The sequence below is a fragment of the Magnolia sinica genome, chromosome 14 (genome assembly GCF_029962835.1).
Source record: "Magnolia sinica isolate HGM2019 chromosome 14, MsV1, whole genome shotgun sequence".
Lineage (NCBI taxonomy): Eukaryota > Viridiplantae > Streptophyta > Magnoliopsida > Magnoliales > Magnoliaceae > Magnolia > Magnolia sinica.
The window spans coordinates 68,131,766-68,157,892 of record NC_080586.1 but is presented as its reverse complement, the minus strand read 5'-3'; the positions used below and the strand labels follow the sequence as shown (position 1 = coordinate 68,157,892).

At 39.2% G+C, this 26,127-nt stretch overlaps 1 protein-coding gene and 1 long non-coding RNA gene across 2 annotated transcripts in view; both read left to right on the top strand.

Moving 5' to 3' along the window:
* The window catches only part of LOC131226066 (cyclin-dependent kinase D-1-like), a 30,236-nt gene extending 20,458 nt beyond the window's left edge, over positions 1 to 9,778 (top strand). Inside the window, exons 4-7 of the mRNA XM_058221734.1 lie at positions 2,268 to 2,393; positions 5,614 to 5,849; positions 5,982 to 6,308; positions 9,277 to 9,778. Of these exons, the coding sequence (XP_058077717.1) occupies positions 2,268 to 2,393; positions 5,614 to 5,849; positions 5,982 to 6,308; positions 9,277 to 9,337 (750 nt within the window). The 3' untranslated portion in view covers positions 9,338 to 9,778. The remainder of the gene's footprint in view (positions 1 to 2,267; positions 2,394 to 5,613; positions 5,850 to 5,981; positions 6,309 to 9,276) is intronic.
* Positions 9,779 to 22,929: 13,151 nt separating this feature from the next.
* LOC131226065 (uncharacterized) lies at positions 22,930 to 26,061 on the top strand. The gene is made up of 3 exons (XR_009161639.1): positions 22,930 to 23,085; positions 25,683 to 25,754; positions 25,854 to 26,061. It is a non-coding gene; the product is annotated as an uncharacterized LOC131226065 (long non-coding RNA).
* The last annotated feature ends 66 nt before the right edge of the window (positions 26,062 to 26,127 follow it).

The following is a 26,127-nucleotide window of genomic DNA, read 5'->3' as shown; positions in this document are numbered from 1 at the left end:
CTATACACATGCGTCACCATTATTTGTGACGATGTGGATGGCATTCTTCAATCCCACCTTTCGCTCGGTATCCTTCATGAATCCATATGTCCAGTTTGCATTCTTAATCTCGTTGGATGCATTGACTGACTTTAGAATTATCGTCCTCCCATTGTAGTATACTGTAAAGCTTATTATTGACAAGTGGGTTCCGTCTGTTTATCACATGGCAATGTAACCCTGTTATGTCTCCCAAGATAGTTTAATCAAAGCTACGCAATCCTCCATCTTCTTCACCTTGTCATCTAAGTTAAGAACCATAATTTCCTATGGCTTGGAGGCTTCACACCAACCTCGATGCACTGCACTTCATAAATTATATTCTTAAAATGTGGGTGGGCACATGGTTGAATATTAAACAACTTTGAAATAACAAACTCATCCTCGCCTTGTCTCCCCTACTCCAAAAAATCCTTCAGTTGCTTTTGCTTAGAGCCCTTATTTATACAATGATGAATCCATGGGTGGATTCGGCACCCTAGTGCTCTGGGTGGAATGAATACTGGACCCCGTTGATGTCCCAGGCCCTAAGGTCGCAACACTCCATTGACTCTCACTGTGATCGCTCCCTGCTACTGACACCTTGATGAGGACATCACGTCACGTACACCCTTACGTACGTATCAGAGGAGGAAGCGGGTCGCGCCGATTTCCCTGTGGCTAGGCGAGTACCCGTGATTGTGCTGAAGGCCCCATGTGCATGTGCGAGCATCTGGAAGATCCCACACTGGGAAGATACACATGGGCTGCTTTATGGAGTGATTCAGACCGTTGGATCGGAGGAACGCGACGATAGGGCCATTGGATCACATGGATCACATGATCGGGCCGTCGATCGGTGATCCTTCACATCAGTTTTAGACTTTATCATATTTTAGGATTTAGTTTTTTATTATTTTATATTTGGATACATTATGAATGTTTTAGTTGATTTTATTTAGACTAGGGCTATTTTTGTTAAAGTTCACAAGATTAGGATTTTTGTAATTTTTGAAACTTCTTGGATCTATAAAAAGAAAAGGGCGTTTGACCTCTCCTTCATTGAATTTCGTGATAAAAAAAGAGAAAAGCTCTTGCTTTCTTCTCCCATCTTCATGTGATTTCAAGATACTTCCATGCGATTTTGAAGGAAGATTGGTGTGAGACTAATCTTCGTCAACGGAGGTGCGAGGTCTCCATCTATCCCCACACTGTCTTCTTTTTCTTCTTCATCTAGGTATTTCCTTCAGATTCTTAATTCTCCCATCACAAATCTTCGTCTTCACTCAAACCCAACTTTTCCATACCCATCCACAATCGAAACCCTAACCCTAAACCCAAAATTCCAAATTTTCCTACTTTCCCAAATTATCCAAACCCTAATTTTCATCCTAGGTTGTATTAGGTTTCCTATTTTGAAATAGACCATATCCTATGTTAATTGGATGTCCCTACATCAATTGGATCCTAGTTTTTTTTTTATTTTTATGATCTTGAGTTATGATGCTGGTAGCTTAGGCTAGGATTATGCATGGTTTTCTTTTGATTTTCATGATATTTGTAATGATTATAGCGATGTTTGTGTTTTTTTGTTAAATATCTTAATTCGGCTATTTGATCTCACATGTTACTTAGTCCATGCATCGGTCTTGCATCACACCTCTTGCCTGCTACCGTCACCATTCTTGTGTCACCTACTGCCAAACTCCTTTGCCTGTTGCATCTGCATTGTCCCATGCTGTTTGCATTGAGGTGCGAATAATCTTTCCATGCACCAATTTAGGAATTGGTCGTGCGTCTAGAGATGATTTTGGAGTTATTAGTTTTTGAGATTGGAGTGGGCTGGAGTGGTTTGACTGGTTGGACCTCTGGTCGGACCAAACCGCTGCAAAAATGGGTCATGGACTGGTCAAGCTTTTAAACATCAGGTAATAGTCTGCTTGTGTCATACATGACCTACCTTCAATTTTCTTGTTGCATAGTCAATAGATCTATTATTTCTTGTTGGTCTGCTGGAGTGAGTTGTGCTTATGCATATGTTACTCATCAACTCAAATATCTACAGCGGAAATATAGGTTCAATTTTCCTTCATAATTCAAGGTTTCTCATCATATTTATGTACACATAAATAAGTTCAATTTTGCTCCATAATCAAGGTTTATACCTAATCTTGTGAACAACTTTTTATTTGTGAACCTTTCAAAAAAAAATTGTGAACTTATTTTGAATGGCAATTTCTTTTGTCAAGGTGTTTGCTCGTTGGTATAGAGCACCTGAGTTGCTGTTTGGGACCAAGCAATATGGATCTGGTGTGGATGTCTGGGCAGCTGCCTGTATATTTGCTGAACTTCTCCTCCGTCGGCCTTTTCTACAGGTAACCTAGGGCTTACGTAGTCATTATCTCTGTGTGTTTCTAAGAACTGCAAACTGTGTATAATTGCTCTGAAACATTTTCATGTGACTGATTTCTAATGTGTCAATTTTGTAATGATTTGTTCATTGTATATTGTTTATGGGTCTATAAGAAGATCCCTAGACATGCTAAGGACTGGTCATGATGAATTTGATGAATAATCTCTCTGTATTTTATTTTTTTTTGGATGGTAAATTTTCTTTTTCTGCAATGGGAATTGTTAATCTTTTGATGAGATGCCATTAGAAGCTGTTGGTGTGACACCGTTGGATTGATAGGCTGGTTTTTCCTAGTGATCCATTATTTTCTATTTCCCTACGTTTGTTTTAGCACCAGTGAAAGATTTTTAGCTCCAGATATGCGGTGGAAAGGTTGCAGATTCAACCTGATGATTTTCCACTGCACTATTGGAGCTATACGAGGCTATCATCCTTGAAGACTTTCCTGGGAAGAAAAAAATCCGGTGAAGGTTCTTGATTGTGAGTTCATCTGTTGGCTGGTATGGTTTTCATTTCGCTCATTCCCTTGCGTGGTGTTGACATAGTGCTTCCAAATTTAGGGCCTGTTTGGCACCTTGTAATTAGAATGCATTGGTTCCAATTCACAGTTTCATTGGAATCCTCAATTGTGTTTGGCAACTTGTAATCGGAATGCACCAAAATCCAAAAATTGCGTTTGGATTAGAGCTGTACATGAGTTGAACCGAGTCAAGCTTGGCACAGCTCGACTCGGCTGGGCCAGCAGCTGACCCTAGCTTGAACTTGGTTCGGCTCGGTCCTCGAGCTTGACTAGCCAGCTCGGCTCGGTTCGGTCAGCAGCTCAGGCCAGTTCGAGCCTATGCGACATTTTCTCAAACACATGGAGTGCACCTTCAATTTCTCACAGTATGCAAAACATCAGCAACAATTTATAGGTATTTCATCAAACACTCAGTAGGCAGCGTCAAAATAAAGATATGAGGGTAGTTTTATCATGTAATTTTTTTTAAAGTGATTTGTTTTGTATGCATACCTTCCTCGATACCAACCGATCCCGCAGAGAATGTATGCACCTGAAATGACACTTCGTTGAGTCATTTCATCAAACACTTGGTGAGCAACATCCATATCAAAATAACCGAGTCACCGAACTGATTCGATCTGAGTTCGATTCGAGTTGAGGTTCGATCTGAGTCGATTCGAGCTCAGACAAGCTTGAACTTGGCTCGAATCGAGCCGAGTCGAGCGAGTTAACCGAGCTAACTCGGTTCGTGTACAGCTCTAGTTTGGATGCCTGTAATTGGAATGTATTGGAATTCTTTTGTATATTCACAGGAACTTGAATTTGATTAGCTAAACCAGTTTTAATATCCCAAATTAGTGTACATTAGTGATATTCGACAAAATGATTGTAACAAGCCCATTGAAATATATAATTTCACCAAAGTGAGGAAATTCCAAGCCTCGGGTGGCCACAAACGTAAGGAGATCACAAATGAGCTACTCACCAACGTTTTTAACCGTCCATTTAGATGATCAATGTTTGGACTGTACAGATCATTCTATTGGTGTGATTTTAGTGATGCAGCCGATAATTGGATTGTTTTGGGGGCATCATTAGCGTTCCTGGTGTACGGCAGATTAGCAGCCTAGTGATTCCTTTGTTACTTGTGCTACTCTCCTACCTTTAAAAAAGGGGGCAAAAAAGCCATTTCACTCCAATTACCTCCAATTCTAACGAAACAAAGGGATTTCACAACACGCCACTAAAGTGTGTTTTCATTTACCTCCGATTCCACAGCGCCAAACGCATGATTTTGGTGCATTTACCTTCTGTTACCTCCGATTACACCCAATTCCGGGGTACCAAACGGGGTGTTAGCTTGCTTGAGCTTGTTTGGAAATGAGGAATCTACGATGTGGACATGTATAACAGTAACAATTACCTTTTCCAGCACTATTGCACAGTGGATTTAAAAAAGGTGTGTTGTTTGGATAGCAAGTGAAAATCCCATATTCGTTAGACAACTATCACCTCCTATCTCGTTGCACTAGAGAATTGCCACCATGGATAAAGTATAAAGGCAATGATTACTCAGCGGAATCCATCATTTTATTTTCAATCCAAACAGCAAGACATGTAAAATCCCATGGATTCCTTGTATCCAAACAGGCCCAGGTTGATTGAAGGATTGATTGTGGGGGAAACAACCTTCTACTTTGCTTGGAGGATCTAAGAAGACAATTGGAAAAAAAAAAAGAGGAGACAAAAATGAAGAAGGAGAATAAAAAGTAAAAAAGAAAAGAAGTGGTTGAATTGAAGTCTTCACCGTCCATGTTTGTTGACTGCCTGTTTTCCAGTTTATGTCGCACCGGGTCGTGCATATTGGTTTTGGTTTACTTTTTCTCCCTTTCTATAATCATCGAGGATTTATTTTAGAGCTTGAAGATGATCATTTTGTTTTGTGAGATTTTATATGCTGTTGGTTTGAAATCTGGACATGGAGTAGTGCCTTTTGGGGTAAATTATGCATGTGGAATGTAGGTAGTGCAAGAAAGTTTTTCTTGATCCCTAGATTTTATCCTGGTTTGTTTCTTCCAAACTTTCTTCCAGGTTTATAGCATCCATTTTATCCGTCCATCAACTCTGTAGTCTGTACCATTCCCCAAAGCTTAGTTTCTTTTTTCTTTCAATTCTTTTGATTGTTAATGTAATGAATCCTGACCTTAATGTTCCACACTTGGGGGCATCATCGCTGGGGCAAACACCAGACTTAAAAGAAAAGAAACTTGGTTTCGCACTAGTTTACCCCAAAGTTATTGTAACCGGTTTTTGAGGTGAGGGTTTTGGCTTCTGCTCATGAGAGATTTGCTTGCATTGATTAGACTAATCGGATTCCGTCCAACATATCCTCCATTGTAGAATAAATGCCTCTTATCAACCTCAGTGCAGACTTCTTATACTTAGATATGACCGTCTGTGAACCATGACTGAAATTTGCAAGTTATGCCGAATTATGCTACATCTATTATCTCTTTCTAGCTTTTGTTGTTTATTAGCCCACAGGATGTTCAGTGTGGTAGATTCTTGCCAGCTCTGGGACATTTCGGTTTATGCATACATGTCATATGTGAATTATTCAAGTTAGGGGGGGGTTTGGTTCTTTTATGTTAATTCATTGAAGTTTCTCTGTTCAATACAGGGTTCAAGTGATATTGATCAGCTAGGAAAGATCTTTGCAGCCTTTGGGACTCCTAAGCCATCTCAATGGCCTGACATGGTTTACCTTCCTGATTATGTTGAATACCAATTTGTTCCTGCACCTCCACTGCGTTCACTGTTTCCTATGGCCAGTGATGATGCTTTAGATCTATTATCAAGGATGTTCGCATATGATCCAAAGTCAAGGATATCTGCACAACAGGCACTAGAGCATAGGTATGTAACCATTGTCCTTAAGATAATTGGAATGGTACTAGTGCTCTCTCTCTCTCTCTCTCTCTCTCTCTCTCTCTCTCTCTCTCTCTCTCTCTGAGTAGTACACATGACTCTTATATCGCTATATTTTAGGTATTTTTCATCTGTACCTGCACCGACAAAGCCAGCATTGCTTCCTAGGCCTCCCCCCAAAGGGGAATCACTCAATTCTCGGCCTGTGGATCTTAATTCACAGGAGGGTCCTATTGTATTATCTCCACCAAGGAAGTCGAGGAGAGTGACACTCCATCGCGAGGGATTCGAAGGAAATGCTCCTCAAATCGAGAAAGCTGATGAGCACATTAGCAGAATCCGGCAAACAGGTGAGACGGCTGCAAGTCAGAACAGACATATGCCAATGTCAGTGGACTTGGCTGATGTTTTCGGAACAAGACCTCCACCTAGACCAACACTTAACAGGTATTGATATGCATTTGGAATGGAATGTAGTTTATATCATATGCATGCAACTATACATGCACATATGCATGATGTAACATGATACAGTCACTGAGTGAAAAAAGAAAAGACTGGCCTGTTTTAGTGCCGTACATTGGTGTCGTTGATATGCAAACAAAGCAGAATGTCATGCGGTGGACCCCCCTGTCCGACACCATTGTAGACCATCTAATACTTTTTCCCTCTTGGATCAGTCCAATTATATATAATTTCCCATGAACCTTCACACACCCACTCATGTGTGCATTGTAATGTGTTTGATGTACACACTCATTGATGGGCACCTCTTGGTCCAGCTAAAACCTAAAACTGGACCGACCAAAAGATCCAAACTGTCTGATCAATCATCCAGTTCAGTGGATCTTGCTTTCTGTCCACAATGGGTGATCCAGACTGTCCATGATGGGCTGTTTTTAGTGAGCCATAGACCGAGCCTCCACTGATCTAAGTGTCCATTCAATTGAGTTTGCTGTGGACCATTGCCTATAACTCTGTTGTACATCCAATTGCAAATAGTGTACTTTGGAGGTGCATATTTTAGATGCCTAAGATCATTCAGTTGGTCTGAGTTGGGGCCAATGGCCGATCTAAGAGGTGACGCATCGATTGGACTTCTGGGGATTGATGAGCATGTAAACCAATTGCATTGAGTTAAAGATAAGTCTCGTTATCATGCAATTAAATGTTAACACTAAGATCAAATCTGCGTGTAGGGCCTGGGGTTGGCCTCAGCCCGGATTATGAACTGTTTCGGGCCGGTCCTATTCAAAAATTTCATTTTGACTGGACCGAGCCCGGCCCATTGACTGCCCTATCTGAGTGTGTGTGCACGCACAAGAAAACACACACTATGGGTGGACTCTAATCACAGAACTATTGTTTTTATTTGAATGCCTTTTATCTCCTTACTGGTTAAATGTACATGTGCTTGTTCATGACTTTTTTAAACAATTAAAGAAAAAACAAAAAAAGAAAGATTTCTTTGCTTTTATGTGGATGAGCTCTTTTTGCAGTGGCATTATTGTTTAAATCTTGATGATTTGATTTCATACATAACTCCTCAATCTGATGGCTCTCTTTAGTCATAGAATTCCATTGCATCAATGAAGCTTGGTCACATAGGCACAGGCATATCGGTGCAAGCACATGAGACTTACTAATCATCAAACCAACCCCCCCCCCCCCCCCCAACACACACACACACAAACGAAAAGAAAGAACACATATTTTCAATCCTCACATTCTAAAAAAAAAAAAAAAAAGAATTTTATGAATGATTTTTGAGATTATTCCCCCCAAAAAAAAGGCCGTTATAGGGCTGTATCGGCTGATTCGGCCTGTAACATATCGGCCAGCAAGCAAGTCGATAGGTTGGCTCATACCATTACTTAATACCTTGTTATCTGTAGCATACCTTTCTTGGGCTGATTGGATAATCTGATTCCATCCCTAAGTTGGGAGTTCTTTTTATGGCCTGCCATTGTCCAACAAATAGATGGGATGGTTAGGACTGTCTGATAGAAGTGACTCTTTAGAAACAAAACTGATCCATGATGATCCTCAACAAATAAGTGACTCAATCCTTACGTTAGAGTCATCAATAGGGTATAGGCTCCAATGTTTTTTTGTATCTTCTAGTAATGGATGGATGGTAGACAGTATTGCCATAGTTAGTTGAAGGTAGTCTGTTATTTTGATGGTCGTATTTTTTCCCTTCGTTTCAATAAAATTTTGAGCCCCAAAAAGAAGAAGAAGAAGAAGAAGAAGAAGGCTTAAATTGTTGGCTGAACCTATTTTATATAAATGATCTTGACTGTCCAATTCATAAGCTATTGCTTGGATGGTTAGAATAATCTGTTAGTGTCATTTTTCCTGGTAGTCCATGTAATGTATGCTGAAATCACCATTAGTTTTGTATGCATGTGTGATTACAATTGCTCTGTTTTCATAGTTCATTATTATAAGGGGTACTTTGTGTATTTGTGCGTACCCTTGTGTTTGTGTACATGTGCGATGGCAATTGCTCTTATATATTTGTTTTTGTAGTTCATTAATATAAGGTTAATTTGCGTGTGTATTTGTGCGTGTGCATGCCCATGCTTGTGTGCTTCTGTCTGTGTTTGTGCATAGTTGATAGCAATTGATGTTATAGTTCATTATTACAAGGGGTACCTTGTGTGTGTATGTATGCGTGCGCGTGCCAATACAGGCGGGTGGATGTGGGCGTGGGTGAGTGAAAATATGTTCTGACTTTTACTACGACAGCGCTACTGTTACCAACAATTGCCCAACAAAAGTGAATTTCACAGCTCATCATGCTGTGTAATTTAACACAATCCATATATGTATGACTGGGGCATTAATTAGACTCAGGACATCGTGATGTTAATGACTAGAGATGTTGGTTGCTGAATGTGGTTTTTTGGGCTCAACTAGCTTTACGAACTTCCAATCTAAATTAACCAAGATGCACAATTGTGTTGAATTGCCAACATTCTATTCTGTGAAGAGGAATAATGAATTAATGATGGTTCCTTGTATTCGTAATGAAGCAGCAGCCCTCAAATTGCAATGATTTTACGTTCAAGATGTACTTGAAAAGAAGTCAACTGCAATTTGGGTCCTGGTGGTATATGAAGGTCAAGGAAATTACAATCTGCTTATCTCTACTCCATCACAATTCACTAGTGCATCCAAACGCACCCAAAATGGGGGAAGAAAAGTCTATGCTTATATAGAGAGTGGGGATGTTTATGTGTGTGTGTGTGTGTGTGTGTGTGTGCGTGTGTGTGTATTTCCAGCTATCAGTCCCAAGGAAATGTGAATGTTGTCTTTAGCATGAATTCCTAGTTGCAATAGCATCCTACCTTTACTGGAAGTTGTATGCATCAAAGATGAAAGGTCTAATGGTCTTTGATTTTCTTTGCAGTGCTGACCGGTCACATTTGAAGAGAAAACTTGAATTGGATCTTGAAGTCGATCCCCAATGAAAATAACCTACCTCATGCACCTTCACAGCGACCGTGTAGTTGTGATAAAAGGGTTGTATTGTGGATTTCACAGTCATTAATGCCGAACTTGGTGGTTCATTTTTCATCTGATTTCGGCTTCCAGGCATTTTTCTTTATCTGCATCCTGGTTTCGGGAAATTTTATGGCAGTGATGGAAATTGCTAGCCTTAGTGCGGCGAAATATATGTATGTGCTTGAAACGGTGTTTTCCAATTAATCTGGCGTGATTTTATGAGAATGCTGAGAATGAGTTGGGAGTAATTAACTGTGCATTTTATTTTTTCCCCCCAAGAGGAGATCTGTACACTATGCATAAAGTCAAAGCTGTTCTGATTTTCCTACTTCTGACTTTTATTTCCATGTAATGCCCCGTTGAATGTGAAATTTAAACAATTCATATATATTGCGTCATTTAGTTCATCTTGATTATCACTTGATTTTTCATTTTGATAGGTAAATAGCAGTTTCTTCATGAAATATGCATGCTCGGCTAGTCTCTACATAGGGTGCATATGATCATTAATTTGAACATCCTAGTGGTCCACCCCTTTCTGGAAGGGCCAGGTATCATAGACTTGCTAACTTGTGAGTACCCTCACCTGTGCCGCACATGCGCAGCATCCCTACTGTACTCACTCGATCTAACTCCCACTTGCACCACCCAGGTACTAGAACCTGTGACTTTGTGAGAATGCGAAGAAAATGCAAGAGAGTGAATGGGAAGCTTTGTAGTTGTATGGCACTGAGTATGGAGAGAAACTACAATTTGAAGAGTGGAGCCCAAATAAGGGAACTCTCCTTTGTTTAGGCTAGTGCTTTAAGTAGCGAATAGCATGGCGTATAGCATAAGCTACATGCTACTTTTAGATTTTTAATCAAGGTTGCGTTTGGTTGACTAATTCCATGATATTCACCAAATTAGACTGATTAATATTGAAATTTAAACCATGATTCACATTCTAGTATTGTTGCAGCTTAAGTTGGTATTGGTGTGTGCTGTAGTCTGAAAATTAGGCTAGCTTGGTAACCAGGGCACCATTTGTTAAATAAAATAATAATAATAATAATAAAGATGGAAGAAAGTTTGCTTGTATGTGCCCATTTGGTCAACATGACCTGTGCAATGGTGCTGTGCATGGGGCTGGGGTTGGGTCAGGTTAGCACGTGCCGAGTTACCAAATGGGCCACAAATATTGGGTCGAACACAACCTGTAACCCATTAGCTCATCACTTCGACTTGACCCACTTTAAAAAAATTAGCAAGTCCAATGCAGACAGCTCAAATGATCTTGCATGACTCAAGTCACTTTTAAGTACGGAGCTCAAGGTGCCAGTCTGATCAAATTAGTGAATATGGGTCTGTGTGCGCGCGCACACAGACACCAGAGATGCGAGCACTTTAAGTTATAGTGCTAGTTGCATCTGTCACTTGGAGAGTCCAGTTGAAAGATCTGGACTGTCCATTAAGCCCAGAGCACCTTTTATACACTGCTATGCCAAAAACAAACTGAATCAGATGATCAAATCCATCCTTCAGTTGTTCTTATTTTTTCTAATCCTCCTCTTTCCGTGGAACGGATGGGGTGGTTAGAATGCCTAACAAACGTGACTCTTAGGGCCTGTTTGGATACCACCAAAACGTTACTTTGTCTACTTACAGCAGTAGACACTGACTTATTTCAGATAAGTAAGTTTGGTTTATGATTAGTTATAAGTAACTTTACATAATCACTTCATTTTTTAAAAAAGCTTTTCTACTGTTTCATAAGTTGCTGAAGAGAGGCACTGGGAGAGACAAAAGAGAGGAGAAGCTGATAAGTATGGTATTTGCCAAACATACTCATTTTCTTAATAAGTAGAAACTAAGATAAGCAACTTGTGGAATAAGTAGCTTATCTTAAACACCTTACAATCCAAATGGGCCCCTAAGAGTCATAACCAATCTATATTGGGGCCCTGCAAATAAACTGATCAAATTGTTGATTGGACCTATTTTGTATAGACAATCTGGATTGTCCATATAAATGCTAATAGTCAGATTGTTATACCTATCTTCTATTTATTTTCATTCTCATATGAATCGGTTTGGGTGATCTAGCGATCCCATTAATAACCTATATGGGTGGGTCAGGTCGTGTTGGGTAGGGCCGTAGGGTGCAACCTGAACCGGACCCATGACTTACATGGACCACATTCCTGGCCTGAGCCTGAACCATTTACTTATTTCTAGCCCAAGGGTAACCGACAACCCCCACTGAATATCCTAATATTGAGGTGATGCCATTAACAAACAGAAGCCCGCCTGATTAAAAGACCAAATCTCGTATTCGTGCGACATTCTCTCCTAATCGGTGATTTTCTTTTTAGTTGGGCTGACAGTTCTCTGTCCCAGCTACTTTCAGAACCAAATCTCTACATATGCCAATTTGAAGCCTCGATGTCCATTAGCGAGTGGGAAAAGCCAGGTTGTCGGATCGGAAGCAGATTGCGTACTGAGTTAACTCAGTACGCTAAGGGTACTGAGTAAACTCCCCGGGGCCCACCGTCATATATGTATTTTATCCACTCCGTCCATCTATTTTACCAGATGATTTTAGTGGTTGAATCCAAAAATGAAGCATATCCAAAACTCAAGTGGATCACACTACAGGAAACAGTGTGAATTGAACGTCTACCATTGAATAATTCTTGAGGGCCACATAAGTTTTGGATCAAGCTGATATTTGTATTTTCCCTTCATCCATGTCTATGTGATCTTATGAACAGGTTGAATGATAAATAAACATCACTGTGGGCCGTACCAAGGTTTTGATTGTGGAAATCACTATTATTCCCATTGTTTCCTGTGGTGTGGTCTACTTGAGCTTTGGAAATACTTCAAGTTTCGACTCAACCCCTAAAAGGATTACAGTGTGGATAAGTCAAATACATTCACACAGGGCCCAACTGAGTTTACTCAGTTCGCAATCTGATTTCTGCTTGATCATCATGTGGTCCAATGGATTATCAGAGAAGATTGCTGAAGTACAACAACTGACCGCGTGACCCATCTGACGGCCAGAATGGCCTGATTTTTGAGCCAATCACATGCATGGAGAGGCTGACTTGATGAACAGCCTGGATCTGTTATGCCAGTATGCCACATTCTACATTGCATTATGATATGTGTCATGAATAGCCTGAGCAGGATTCTCAGACTGCCTATGATGCACGGTTCGGTTCGCTACATTGTCATGTGTGGCCAGAGCCTTAGATGGGGCCTACTAAATTGAGTGATGGACTGCAGCTTTGGAACATTCATATCAGTAATAAATGGCCCTGTTTAGGTATTGATTAACTAAATTAAGCCAACCAAGAAAGTCACTGCGGGCCCATTAGGATAGCACTAAATAAAGTTAATTTTTCCACTTACAACAGCAGATAAGTAACTTACTTCAGATAAGTTTGATTTATTATAAGTAACTTTTTTACTTAAAATTACTTATTCACTCATTACTTTTCCTAAGTTGCTGAAAAAAGGCATGGGAGAGACGAAAGAGAGGAGAAGCTGATGAGTATGTTGTTTACTAAACGTACTTATTTTTTTAATAAGTAGAAAATAAGATAAGCTACTTGAGGCATAAGTAGCTTATCTTAAGTAACTTACAAGCCAAATGCCCCCCTAAGGGCCCGTTTGGATACCACCTAGTAAGTTACTTTTTTAACTTACAATAGTAGATAAGTGACTTATTTCAGATAAGTAAGTTAGGTTTATGATTAGTTAGTTTGGTTTATGATTAGTTATAAGTAATATTTTTACTTAAAAGTACTTGATCACTTTAGTTAAATTTTTTTAAAGCTTTCTTACTGTTCATAAGCTGCTGAAGAGAGGAATCAAGAGAGACAAAAGAGATGAGAAGCTGATAAGTATGTTGTTTGCTAAACACACTTATCTTCTTAATAAGTAGAAACTAAGATAAATTACTTGTAGAATAAGCAGCTTATCTTAAGCATTTTATGATCCAAATGCCCCCTAAGAATAAGAAAGAGGAATCTCATAGAAATACCGTGCAATATCAGGAATTTTATTAGAAAATTTTAAGTGTGCAAGTCATAGGGACTTTTATTATTATTATTATTAAAGATTGGATGCAGCCCAACTTGATGGGTGGGGTTAGGATTTTCTACAGCCCAACTGTAGGCAATTCCTTCCAAGATTTTCTACAGCTCACTGTAGAATTGTGACGGCTCATAGTGCTCGAGTTTGGCACTCACATGCTACTATTTAGACCATCTAAGTTGTGGGTCATATTGTGGATGAAGATATCTTCGAGATCCAATTGATCAAGCAATTCTAACCCTTCAATTAATGGCCACTGAATGAATGGTTAAAAGTGAAATAGTGAGTGGTCCAAGTTGGCAAAATCAAATGATTACTATTATCTTCTCAATGTAATTTTTGGGCCTTGCTTCTTCTATAGTGGTTTGGCGGTTAGGTGACATGCAACTGCATTGTGTAGATGGGTGAAGACAAAACCACTCTTATGGTGCTAAATTAACATAGGAGCCTAATAACCCATATTTGAATTATGTTATGTTTGGATAAAGATTCACTTGCCCGGTATCCATGTCTCCTTTTCTCTTGGTGCCTGTTTGGCTTGGAAGTTTTCTGTAGTAAACGGATACTTTCTGCTGTCATTGTGTTCACCTTTTATGGAAAAAATTATCAAAGAAAATGATTTTTGTTACTTTCTTCTTCCTTTCTTGAGGTGCGTGCTGGGTCCACGTAGGGTAATCCTATGTGCTGGTTCGTGTCGGAAAAAGCTTTGTGGAGCCTCACTATGATATGTCTGTATCCTCCATTTTTTAAAAAGATCTTTTTATAGCAAGAGTCCAAAAAGTAGACATCCAAATCTCAAGCGTATCACACCGGGAAACAATATTGATTCAATGTTCACCATTAAGAACTTCTTAGGGCTACAGAAGTTCTAATATCAAGTTGATATTTGTGTTTTCTATCCATCCAGGTCTTTGTGACCTTATCAAAAGGTTGGATGGGAAATAAACATTACAGTGAGCCCTAAGAAGTTTTTAAGGGTGAGCGTTCAATCACCACTGTTTCCCATGGTGTGGTCCACGCTGATAATTGTGTTTTTTCCTTCATCCATATCTTTGTGACCTAATCAACAGGTTGGATGACAAATAAACATTACAGTGGGCCCTAAGAAATTTTTAATGGTGAACGTTCAATCACTACTGTTTCATGCGGTATGGTCTACCGGAGATTTGGATGTCTTATTTTTGGAATTATAGCCTAAAATGAGGCCGTAAAATGAATGGACAGAGTAACTAAGATACATCACAATGGGCCCACGGAGCTTTTCCAACACCAACTAGTACCAAGCTGGGTACCAGAGATGTCGCTACAGAAGACCAGTCCATAAGGTAAGGGCTTATATGGCAAGCTATTGAAGTGGGCCAGCCCCACAAGAAATTAATTTAATATTATTTTATATCGCCATGCAAGTTGAATAGCATTTTATTATCCATGGACAAGGGATCCCATTTGGCCAAGCTCCTAAAATTTGAATGAAAAACACTTTCTACTCTAACTTTGATGGTTGATACAAAGGCTGTTATTAATTACTTTTGTATACGTGGAATACAATTAATTTAAAATAAACCATCCAAAATATGGGGAGGTCGTCTAAGTCCAACTAGTTGGATTGTAAGTTGTAGTCCACCCAGTGGAAAACTTCCAGTTTATTGAGTGATATCCAACCTGTTCAAAAATTTCGCACCATCACAAAGATTACCTTGTGCAAAAATTAGCCACATTCACTCATTGAGCTAACCTCATTTGTATTTTGCTATTTATTAATGGATAGAAATTATTTTCTATGGGGTGGCATACCAGAAGAGTAGATGCGGCTGATTTTTGCATGAGATGATCTTTATAGTGGGACCACCTATTGGAAGGGTTGGATGTCATATGCACTCAATACATTGGAAGTTATCCGCTTGGTGGACCGGGACTTATGGGCCAATGGGTTGGACTAGAGTCCCCAGTCATGCGTACCGGTTTAGGTGCATCCATAATTTGATAATTTCAAAACACTTCCCCTCCTGCTTTTGACAATTGTAGACATTATCTCTTTAAATTCTTTACCATAAATATTGGATGCCACAAAAAGGTAATGGAATTGGGTACTAACCCAACAGACAAGGGCTGTGAGAGCGGACTAGGGTCCTTTTTCTCTTCGGCAATGAATACTTCTCAATCATTCCTCTTTTTTTTTTCTTTATTATTATTATTATTATTATAATTTTTTCGGTATGCTGCTCCGCAAGCAAGGAGTGCCACACACAAGCGGTGCAAAAACAAAGCCACTGAATTGATGGTTAAAAATGAAATACTAAGTGGTTCCAGTTGGTAAAATCAAATGATTAGTATTATCTTCTCAATGTAATGCTTGGCCCCTTGCTTCTTCCATAGTAGTTTGGCAGTTAGGTCAGCTTGGATTGACATGCAACTGCATTGTGTATATGGTTGAAGACAACACTACTTTTACAGTGCTAAATTTTTTTAAATTTTTATTTTTATTACACAGGTACACACACCACCACACACTTACGCCGTAGTGGATTTTCACCACCTATGGGTACTCGAACCCTCAACCAGGTGTTGAAACTCCTGAGGGTCTACGTAGGGACCCTTTTATAGTGCTAAATTAACATGGGAGTCTAGCCCATATTTGAATTATGTTATGTTTGGATAAAGATTCACTTTTCCGGTATCCATATCTCCTTTTCTCTTGGTGACTGTCTGGTTTTGAAGTTTTCTTTAGTAAAATGATACTTTCTCCTGTCCTAGAGTTCAAAGAAAATGATTTTTGTCACTTTCTTCTACGTTTCTTGAGGCGCGTGCTAGGTCCATGTAGTGTAATTGAAAGGCTTTGGGTGGGTGAAGGACTCATATCGGTACTGATCCCTCCGATGTACTGTGTTGGTGATGGAAAAAGCTTTGTGGGGCCTCACTATGGTATATGTCTTTATTCATGCTGTCCATCAATTTTTTTTCCTATCAATTTATAGCATTAGCTTGAGAATGAGATACCATAGGAAACATTATTGATTAAATGTTCACTATTAAAAACTGATTGGGGCCACAAAAGTTTTGAATCAAGCTTTTGTTTTCCCTCCATCTGGGTCTTTGTGACCTTATGAAAAGGTTGGATGGGAAATAAACATTACAGTGGGCCCTAAGAAGTTTTTAAGGGTGGGCGTTCAATCACCACTGTTTCCCAAAGCGTGGTCCATGCTGGTGTATTTGTTTTCTTTGTCTTTGTGACCTAATCAACATGTTAGATGGTGAATAAACATTATAGTGGGCCCCAGGGAATTTTTAATGGTGGGTGTTCAATCACCACTGCTTCGTGTGGTATGGTTCACCTGAGATTTTTGATCTGTCTCAATTTTAGAATTATGGCCTAAAATAAGCTCATAAAATTAATGAACAGCTTAGATAAGACACATACATTATGATGGGGCTCACAAAGCTTTTCCAACACTGACGAGTACCAAGTTGGGTGCAGGAGAGGTCACCACCGAAGCCCAGTCCATAGGGTAAGGGCTTTTATGGCAAGCTATTGAGGTGGGCATGCTCCACAAGAAATTAATTTAATATTATTTTACATTGCCATGCAAGTTGAATAACGTTTATTTATCCATGGACAAGGGCTCCATTTGGCCAAGCTCCTAAAAATTTAATGAAAAACACCTTCCACTCTAGCTTTGATGGTTGATTCAGAGGCCGTTATTAATTACTTTTGTAGACGATGAATACAATTAATTTAAAATAAACCATCTAAATTATGGGGAGGTACCCAACCTCTTCAACAATTTCGCACCATCACAAAGATTACCTTATGCAAAAATTAGCTACATCCACTCATTGAGTGGACCTCATTTGTATTTTGTTATTTATTAATGGATAGGAATTGTTTTCTATGAAGTGGCCTACTAGAAGAGTAGATGGTTCAGATTTTTTTGCATGAGATGATCCTTGTGGTGGGACCACCTACTGTAGGGTTGGATGTCATATGTACTTAATACATTGGAAGTTATCTGCTAGAGTCCTTAATTACGGGTACTGGTTTAGGTGCATCCATAATTTGATAATTTTAAACACTTACTGTCCTGCTTTTGGCAATTGTAGACATTGCCTCTCTAAATTTGGACTCTTATTAAGCAACTCCCCTTTGGTTAAAGATGTCAAACCAATTGCATCATATGCATGTGATGTACTATTATCTATAAGTGATATCTAACTTGGTAGAATCTGGATCATTTGCTTGCTACAAATAAATATTTCTTATTTTTCTTTGTTGTGATTAAAAGTGGATTGGATGGTGTATCAGACACCACCCACCTAGAGTGGATATGTGTCCATTGAAGCCGAGTGTGTGGGTGGGTGTCTGACGAAGCCGAGCTGACGCTCTTCGAGCTAGCACCAATGGTTTAAAGGAGATCAAAGTTATATGCCCCACAATGATGTATTTATTATATCCACACCATTCATCCATTTGGTGAGACCATTTTAGAGTATGATTCCAAAAATTATTTATATCCAAATCTCAAGTGGACAACACCACAAATAGTAGTGGGGACAATGATTCTCACCGTTGAAACATTCATAGGCTCTACCATAATGTTTATTTTCCATCCAATCTGCTCCTAAGGTCACAAATAATGGATTGATTCAAAACTTCTGTGACCCCAAAAGGGTTTCAATGGTAGACGTTCGATCCCCCGTTGCTTTTTGCAGTGTGGTCCACTTGATCTTTAGATCTATCTTATTTTCCAGCTTAAGCATTACAACTAGCACCCCAAATGGAAAGATTATTAGGACGCATTTAGCCCTATGGTATTAGATGGGATTAGGTGGGATGGAATTGCATTTGGTTGTGTGCCAATTCCACTCAATGTTTGGGAAGCCTGGAAAAGCTTCGAATTAGATTAGATGGAATTGCATTGGGTCTTGTGCCAATTCCACTCAATTTAGTAAGTTGTGTAGGTCCCACTATGATGTGTGGGCTATATCCACACCGTCCACCCATTTTTCGAGATCATTTTAGACCATGGGCCAAAAAATCAGGTACATCTAAAGCTTAAGTGGACCCCACCATAGAAAGTAGCAGGGATTGAATACCTACCGTTGAAAACTTTTTTGGGGCCACATAAGTTTTGAATTTACCTCATTTTTAAGCCCATGCCATGAAATGAGGTTACAAATAGATGAATAATTTGGATATAACACATACATGTTACTCTCGATAATTTTAAATGTTGGTAAGTATATCTATTCAACACACCACCGCATTACAAACATAGCCTGCAATTAAACTTATCCTAAGAGAGGACAATTGCTGCCACGTGTAATAATTATATTTTTTGTATCCCATCCCACCTAATATGACACATACCTTGCGACAGACCAATAAAATTTGTTGACATCAACACACCAGCAATGTCGCTGGTGTATGGTACGCCAGCCGATCAACTTTCAATGTGATTAGTCTACGTCTCAATAACGTGGTCAAACTGCTGTATTAAATGCTAGCCTGCAATGATGTAGCCCAGTAACAATGCCTGGAACAAAAAGAAATTTGCCTACGGACAAGTTGAGGATCCAGACTTTGATGGCATCATGATGTCATCAAACTAGGTAAAATCTCACCATAAATATTGGACGGCACAAAAAGGCATTGGAAGGGGTATTATCCTCCTTGGATCAGTCCTAGACAAGGGCTTTGGTGGCATAACGATGTATTGGTTTTATCCGCACCATTCTGTCAATTTTATCATATCATTTTGAGGCATGAGCTCAAAAATGAAATAATTTCAAGAATCAAGTAGATCACACAGTGATAATTAAAAATATCATTGAAAACTTTTTAGAGATCTTATAAGTTCTGGATTAAGCTGATATTTGGGGTAACTTGATGGTTAGATGAATCTAAATTTAAGGGTTTATCAATTTTATGGTAGAGCAACCAAGCCACTTAGTTTACATATAATGTGGTATGGAAGGCTCACACATCTATAGTGCATCGCTCTTAAAAGATGTAAAATAATCAAAATTTCAAAGATAATGGTGCATAAAAAGGCATTAGCAACTATCAGGAACCAAAAGTTAAGTTATTTACTAGTTAGATGCATCATCTCCCATATGAGAGTTACTTTTACTCATAAGTAGCTTTCAAGTACAATCTTTTGAATCTCAAACACCTTAATCCATGGCTCAAGTGATAGACACTAGTGAAAGATAGCTTGTTTCAACAAAGAGGTTTTAGTATGGATTCCCTAGTGGGGGTGGCTAACAGTAGAGTGTGAACTAACAGTGGGTGTACTAACAAGCTAACTTCAGCCGGTGACTACCAATCAATTAAGGGTTTGTTTGAATTTTTACTACACTATTGCTTGATTTGACAAACAACTTTTTAGATACAAAAATCGAGAAGATTATAAAATATTTATGGGTCTCACCATGATGCGTATTGCTTATCCACACCCTTTATCAATTATGCCAGTTGAATTTATGGCATGAGCCAAAAATTGAGGAATATCCGCATTATGGGAAAAAGAAAATCGAATACTCACCGTTAAAAACCTCTTGGAGCCACTATTTCTTTTGGTGTGGGTCACATAAGTGTTGGATTTGTTTCATTTTTTGGATCATGCCTCAAAATATTGTGATAAAACGGATGAACAGAATGAATATATAAGACACATAACATTGAGGTCCGCAAATTTAAATTAACTCTTTTAAATCGGTTTCTAAGGTAGAAATTTGTTTGATTATCAAAGTAATGAATTGGTAATAATTATTCATTTACAGAGAAAATTACGTAAGCTTTAAAAAATCAAATAGGCCATAAGAGCATGTGACATCCAACCCCTTAAATAGTTTGTCCTCAATCATTAAGATGTCTAGTTTAAAAATCAGCTAAATTTACTTGTTGGGCAAACCATGACATAAGAAACAATTTCTAGCCATCAATAAATTATCAATAGTAAATATTAGCCTGATTCAAAACTTCTATTGTCCCACGAATATTTAAATTGTGGACGTTCAATCCTCACATTTTCGGCCTACTTGAGTCTTGGATCCGATTCATCTTTAATCCATGTCTTAAAAGAGCTTAAAAAATGAATGGATGAAGTGAATTTCTCACAAACATCACGGTGGGTCCACCTAAGTTTAGGTTGCAAGAACTCGACGCGAAAGACTTTCGCGGTAAATCCACGTCCGGAATACATATACCCTTTCACCGGTGCGGTACCCGATCCAAGACACAAAACTAAAAGCAGCTGAAAGCGCCAAACTCTCATGATGGCCCCCAGATATTAAGAACGTGGACCGCGAAAAGGTGGGCCCCAACGTTATGGTTGCTGCCTGCTGGCTTAGTTTCTATGGCCCACCGTAAATGGTAGGAAAGGAGCAGCTGATATGGCAGCTACGCCAACTAATCCGGTGATCCAGTCTTTTCTTCGTTGCACTACAATACACGGTATAATTATGGATTTTTGTGCTCAGGTCCAGCTAACCGGACTGGAATAGTACACGGCACCTATTTCACCCAGCCACGTAAAACACTCAGGCTCTGTCGGCCCACCATTTTCATATAGTAAATCCAATTCGTCCATCAGTTAGGAAATGTTATTTGAACGGTACGTATAAAATATTATGTATTAAAAAGCTCTTATGCGGGACACCAATGAGAAATATGTAAAACTACGGTTAAAATCTCTAATTTCACATAACGTGAACCCCATTGTAATGGGGTATTACCCTCTTATATTGGATCAATTCTGTGAATGTACAAGGGCTTTGATGGCATAATGATGTATTAGTTTTATCCCTATCATTAGTCAATTTTACTATATTATTTTAGGGCATGAGCTAAAAAATGAGATAATTTCAAGGATCAAGTAGACCACACAGTGGTAATTAAAAAATATCATTGAAAACTTTTTGAGATCGTATAAGTTCTGGATTAAGCTGATATTTAGGATATCTTGATGGTTAGATGAATCTAAATTTTAGGGTTTATCAAATTTATGGTAGAGCAACCATGCCACTTGGTTTACATATAACGGGGTATGGAAGGCTCACACATCGATAGCCCATTGCTCTTAAAAGATGTACAATAATCAAAATTTCAAAGATATTGGTGCATAAAAAGGCATTAGCACTCATTAGGAACCAAAAGTTAAGTTATTTACTAGTTAGATATATCATCTCCCATATAAGAGTTACTTTTACTCATAAGTAGCTTTCAAGTACAATCTTTTGAATCACAAACACCTTGATTCATGGCTCAAGTGATAGACGGAGTGAAAGATGCCTTATTTCAACACTGTCTTAGTATTGATTCTCTAGTGGGGGTGGCTAGCAGTGGAGTGTGAACTAAACATAGGTGTAATAACCAGCTAACAAAAGAAACAAAGACATTTGAATTACAAGTTATAATTCATTTAGCCGGTGATTACCAATCAATTAAGTGTGTGTTTGAATTTTTATGTAAATGGGTAATAATTATTTCATCGGCTATTTACAACACTATTGCTTGATTTGACCAACAACTTTTTAGACACAAAAATTGAGAAGACTATAAAATATTTGTGGGTCCCACCATGATGTGTATTGCTTATCCACATTGTTTATCCATTATGCTAGTTGAATTTATGACATGAGCCAAAAAATGAGGAATATCCACATAATGGGAAAAAGGAAATCGAACACTTATCGTTAAAAACCTCTTGGGGCCACTATTTCTTTTGGTGTGGGTTACTTGTGTGTTGGATTTGTTTCATTTTTTGGATCATGCCTCAAAATATTATGGTAAAACGGATGAACGGAATGAATATATAATACACATAACATTGAGGTCCACAAATTTAAACTAACTCTTTTAAATCGGTTTCTAAGATGGAAATTCGTTTAATTATTAAAGGGATGAAATGGTAATAATTATCCATTCATATGGGTAATTACATAAGCTTTAAAAAATCAAACAAGCCATAAGAGCACGTGACATCCAACCCCTTAAATAGTTTATCCTCAATCATTAACATATCTAGTTTAAAAATCAGCTAGATTTGCTTGTTGGGCAAACCATAACATAATAAACAATTTCTGGCCATTAATAAATTATCAATACTAAATGACTAATACGGTCCGATTGACAAGTGATTGTGGCTGATTATGATAATAGAGCCAACCTATTAAACAGGTTGGGTGTTGCACGCACATCATAGGTTGAAAGTTATACACGTGGACTATAGTTTATAATCAAACGAATTAAACTTAAGAGCTACTATTTAGTTATGACAATGCTCAACTAATCCAATTTCTAGCCTGTAAATTCAGTCGATTTAAATTTAGTCGAGGTTTTGGCACGACCCATTTCAAAGTCCCGCGTATCAAGCATCATAGGCAATCAGTGTATAAAGTAATGGTCCCCAGTAAGAGTACAGTCACACTCGAATTACGAGGCACTGATTAAAGGTCCTGCAACCACAACCGTACATCAATTGCGAGGCTGGAATGCAGCTGTACTCCATCATCACTGTCCCCAACGTCTCTCTGCTACTCCTTTCTCAGCCCTTATTTACCCATCCTCCCTTCTCCATTTTTAGTAGAGTCACAGCCTGAGAGAGAGATGCAATTCCAGCAGCAGCAGGTATCTTTGCTTCTCTTCTTTTTCCTCTGTCTGTAGGTTTTGCCGCTAACGGTCCTGTAGGGGATCTGTGGGGTCCACCATGATGTTTGTGTTTTATCCATGCCGTCCGTTCATTTTGACAAATCATTCTGTGAGTGGACAACGCCCTGTAGGGTCCACCCTGATATTTTTCGTATATCCAAGCCGTTCATCCGTTTTTAGAAACAATGTAAGTGCGTGATCCCAAAAATTAGGGAGATCCAAATCTTATGTGGACCACACCACAGGAAACAGTGTTGATTGAACTCCCACCGTCAAAAACTTTCTGGGGCACACCTTAGTGTTTATTTGCCATCCGACCCGTTGATAAGGTCAACGAGAACTGGATGGAAGGAAAATACAAAGATCGGTTTGATCAAAAATTTTCGTGGCCCCCAAAAAGTTTTTAATGGTCATTCACCATTGTTTCCAGTGGTGTGGTCCACCTGAGATTTGGATCTGATTAAGTTTTGGGATATCGTCCTAAAATGAGCTGGAAAAACGGATGGACGGCGTGGGTATATCAATATGCTTCCTATCGTTTTAGGCGATGAGCCTAAAAATAGGCAGATCAGATACTCATGCGGACACCACCACCGCTGATTAAGTTCTGTGGGTCTGAGCATGAGGTATGTGTTATATCCAAACCGTCCATCCATTTGGAGAGCTCGTCTTAAGGCTTGAGAAGAAAAATAAGACAGATCTAACTATCAAGTGGACCACACTGCAAAAAGAAGTGGGGATTGAACGTCTACTATTGAAACCCTTTTTGGGGTCACAAAAGTTTTGGATCAATATGAAATTTGTTTTTCCTCTTCATTCAGGTCTTTGTGACCTTATGAACAGATTGGATGGAAAATAGACGTTATGGTGGGCCCTACGAATTTTTTAACGGTGAAAATCATTATCTCTGCTGCTATTTTTGGTGTGTTTCAGATGATCTTTGCATATCATTCATTTTTTGCATAATGCTCTAAAATGATCTCTAAAAATAGATGAACGGTGTAGATATAATAAATTCATCACTGTGGGGCCCATGTAACTTTGATCTCCTTTGATCCGTTCGCACAACTCGGAGCTCGAGGACCGTCAGTGCTCGTCTTCGCACGACACTATATAGCTGGTGTGTGGTACACCAGCCAATCCACTTCCGCTGATGTTTATGTTTTCCCTTCATCCAGGTCCACCTGACCTTACGGGCAGGTTGGATTGCAAATAAGCATAACGGTGGGCCCTAGGAAAGTTTCAACGGTGGTGGGTCATTGTTACCACTGCTTCCTATGGTGTGGTCCATTAGACCCTTCGATCTGCCTCCTTTTTTGGCTCATGCTCTAAAACGATCTGCCCAAATTGATGGACGGCTTGGATAAAACATATAGATCACAGTGGGCCCCACGGAGCCCCTGACCGTACCGTCGTCTTTAAGGATATGACTCACCGCGATGTATGTATTATGGAAGCGGATAATTACCTATGCCTGTGAGAAGCTGTATGGGGTCTACACTGATGCCAGTGACAAATCCCCTCCGTCCTTCACTTTTTCAAGTCTAAAGTATGAAGGGAGTCTAAAAATCAGGCAGATCCAACACTCATGAGGGCCATACCACACAAAATGGCAGGGATTGAACGCCCACCATTGGAAACTTTGTAGGTTCCACAGAAGTTTTGTATCATGATGATATTTATACCTACAGTTTATCTTGATTAGTAGTAACCCTCTGAACGGTTTGGATGGTATATAAACATCATTGTCAGCTCTAGAAAGGTTTCAAAGGTGGACGTTTCCGTGCCCGCTGTCTAGTTTGTTGGATCTTCCTGATTTTTAGATTCATGTCCTACTGTGGTCTTGTAAAACTGATGGACGGAGTGGATTTGTCATGGGCATCTATGTGGGGCCCCAGAGAGCTTTGGGGTGGGCTGTAGGCAATCCGGACCTATTGGTGTATTTTCATAATCATTTTGAAAGAATGTGGGTCCCGGTTAATGGGAACATGGGATGCTAACCGGGCCATACCGCAGGTCACTGTGGCTATTGACCATTAAAAACTTAGGTAGACCACACCACAAGAAACAATGGTGATTGACAGGTTGGATGGCAAATAAACATTCTGGTGTCCCTCGAGAAGTTTGTAATGGTGGCTATTCAATTACCACTGTTTCCTCTAGCGTGGTCCACCTAAGATTTGGATCTACTTCATTTTTTATATCATGTCCTAAAATTAGCTGTGAAAATGGATGAACGGCATGGATGTAAAATACATACGTTAAGGTGACCCCCACACTCAGGGATCCACCCACTTACGTGAATATGGGGATCCACCGAAGCCACCCTTGACAGGGGCCCACTGGTGAACAGCTTAAGGTTATGGGCCTCACTTCCCCTCATGGTATTCTTTCTCATCAGTAATCAGTTCAAGCTCTGTTTCTTGTCTAAAGTTCCTTTTTTGGGGGGTAATTTTTATTGTCTCTCTTTGGTATTATTCATGATGCATGTGTTTGAGATACTGGTATAAATTCCCTCCCTCCCTCTGTCTCTCTCTGATTGGAGTGATCTTATATTTCTGGTTTTCCTGTTTTAGATAAAACACAAGAAACCCATTTGGAGGAAAGTGTCATTGCTTCAAAACATGGTGTAAAAGCCCTTCTGACCTGTTAATCTCTTTCCTTTACATTTTCTGGAACTTGGGTTTTCTTTCTTTACCTTTTTTCAGTCTACTTGTTTATCAATATGTTTTTTTTTTTTTTTTAAGATCAAGCCAAAGAAACCTCAGTGTCATTCCAGATAATCGGATAAAAGCTCCTCCCACCAGTAGGTTTGGAGTATCTTTTCAAAAACTTTTGTTAAATCTTTTTCCATCTTTGGTGATTGATCGATCTGAGTTATTTGGGTTTTGTTTCAGAGCAAACCCAAGAAACCCTTCCCTGGACAAATATCATTTCAAATCACATAGTATAAGGGGCATTTGTAACTGGAATCTAAATCCAGGCCAAAATACTGATGCTCTTGCATTTGGGGCAGTTATC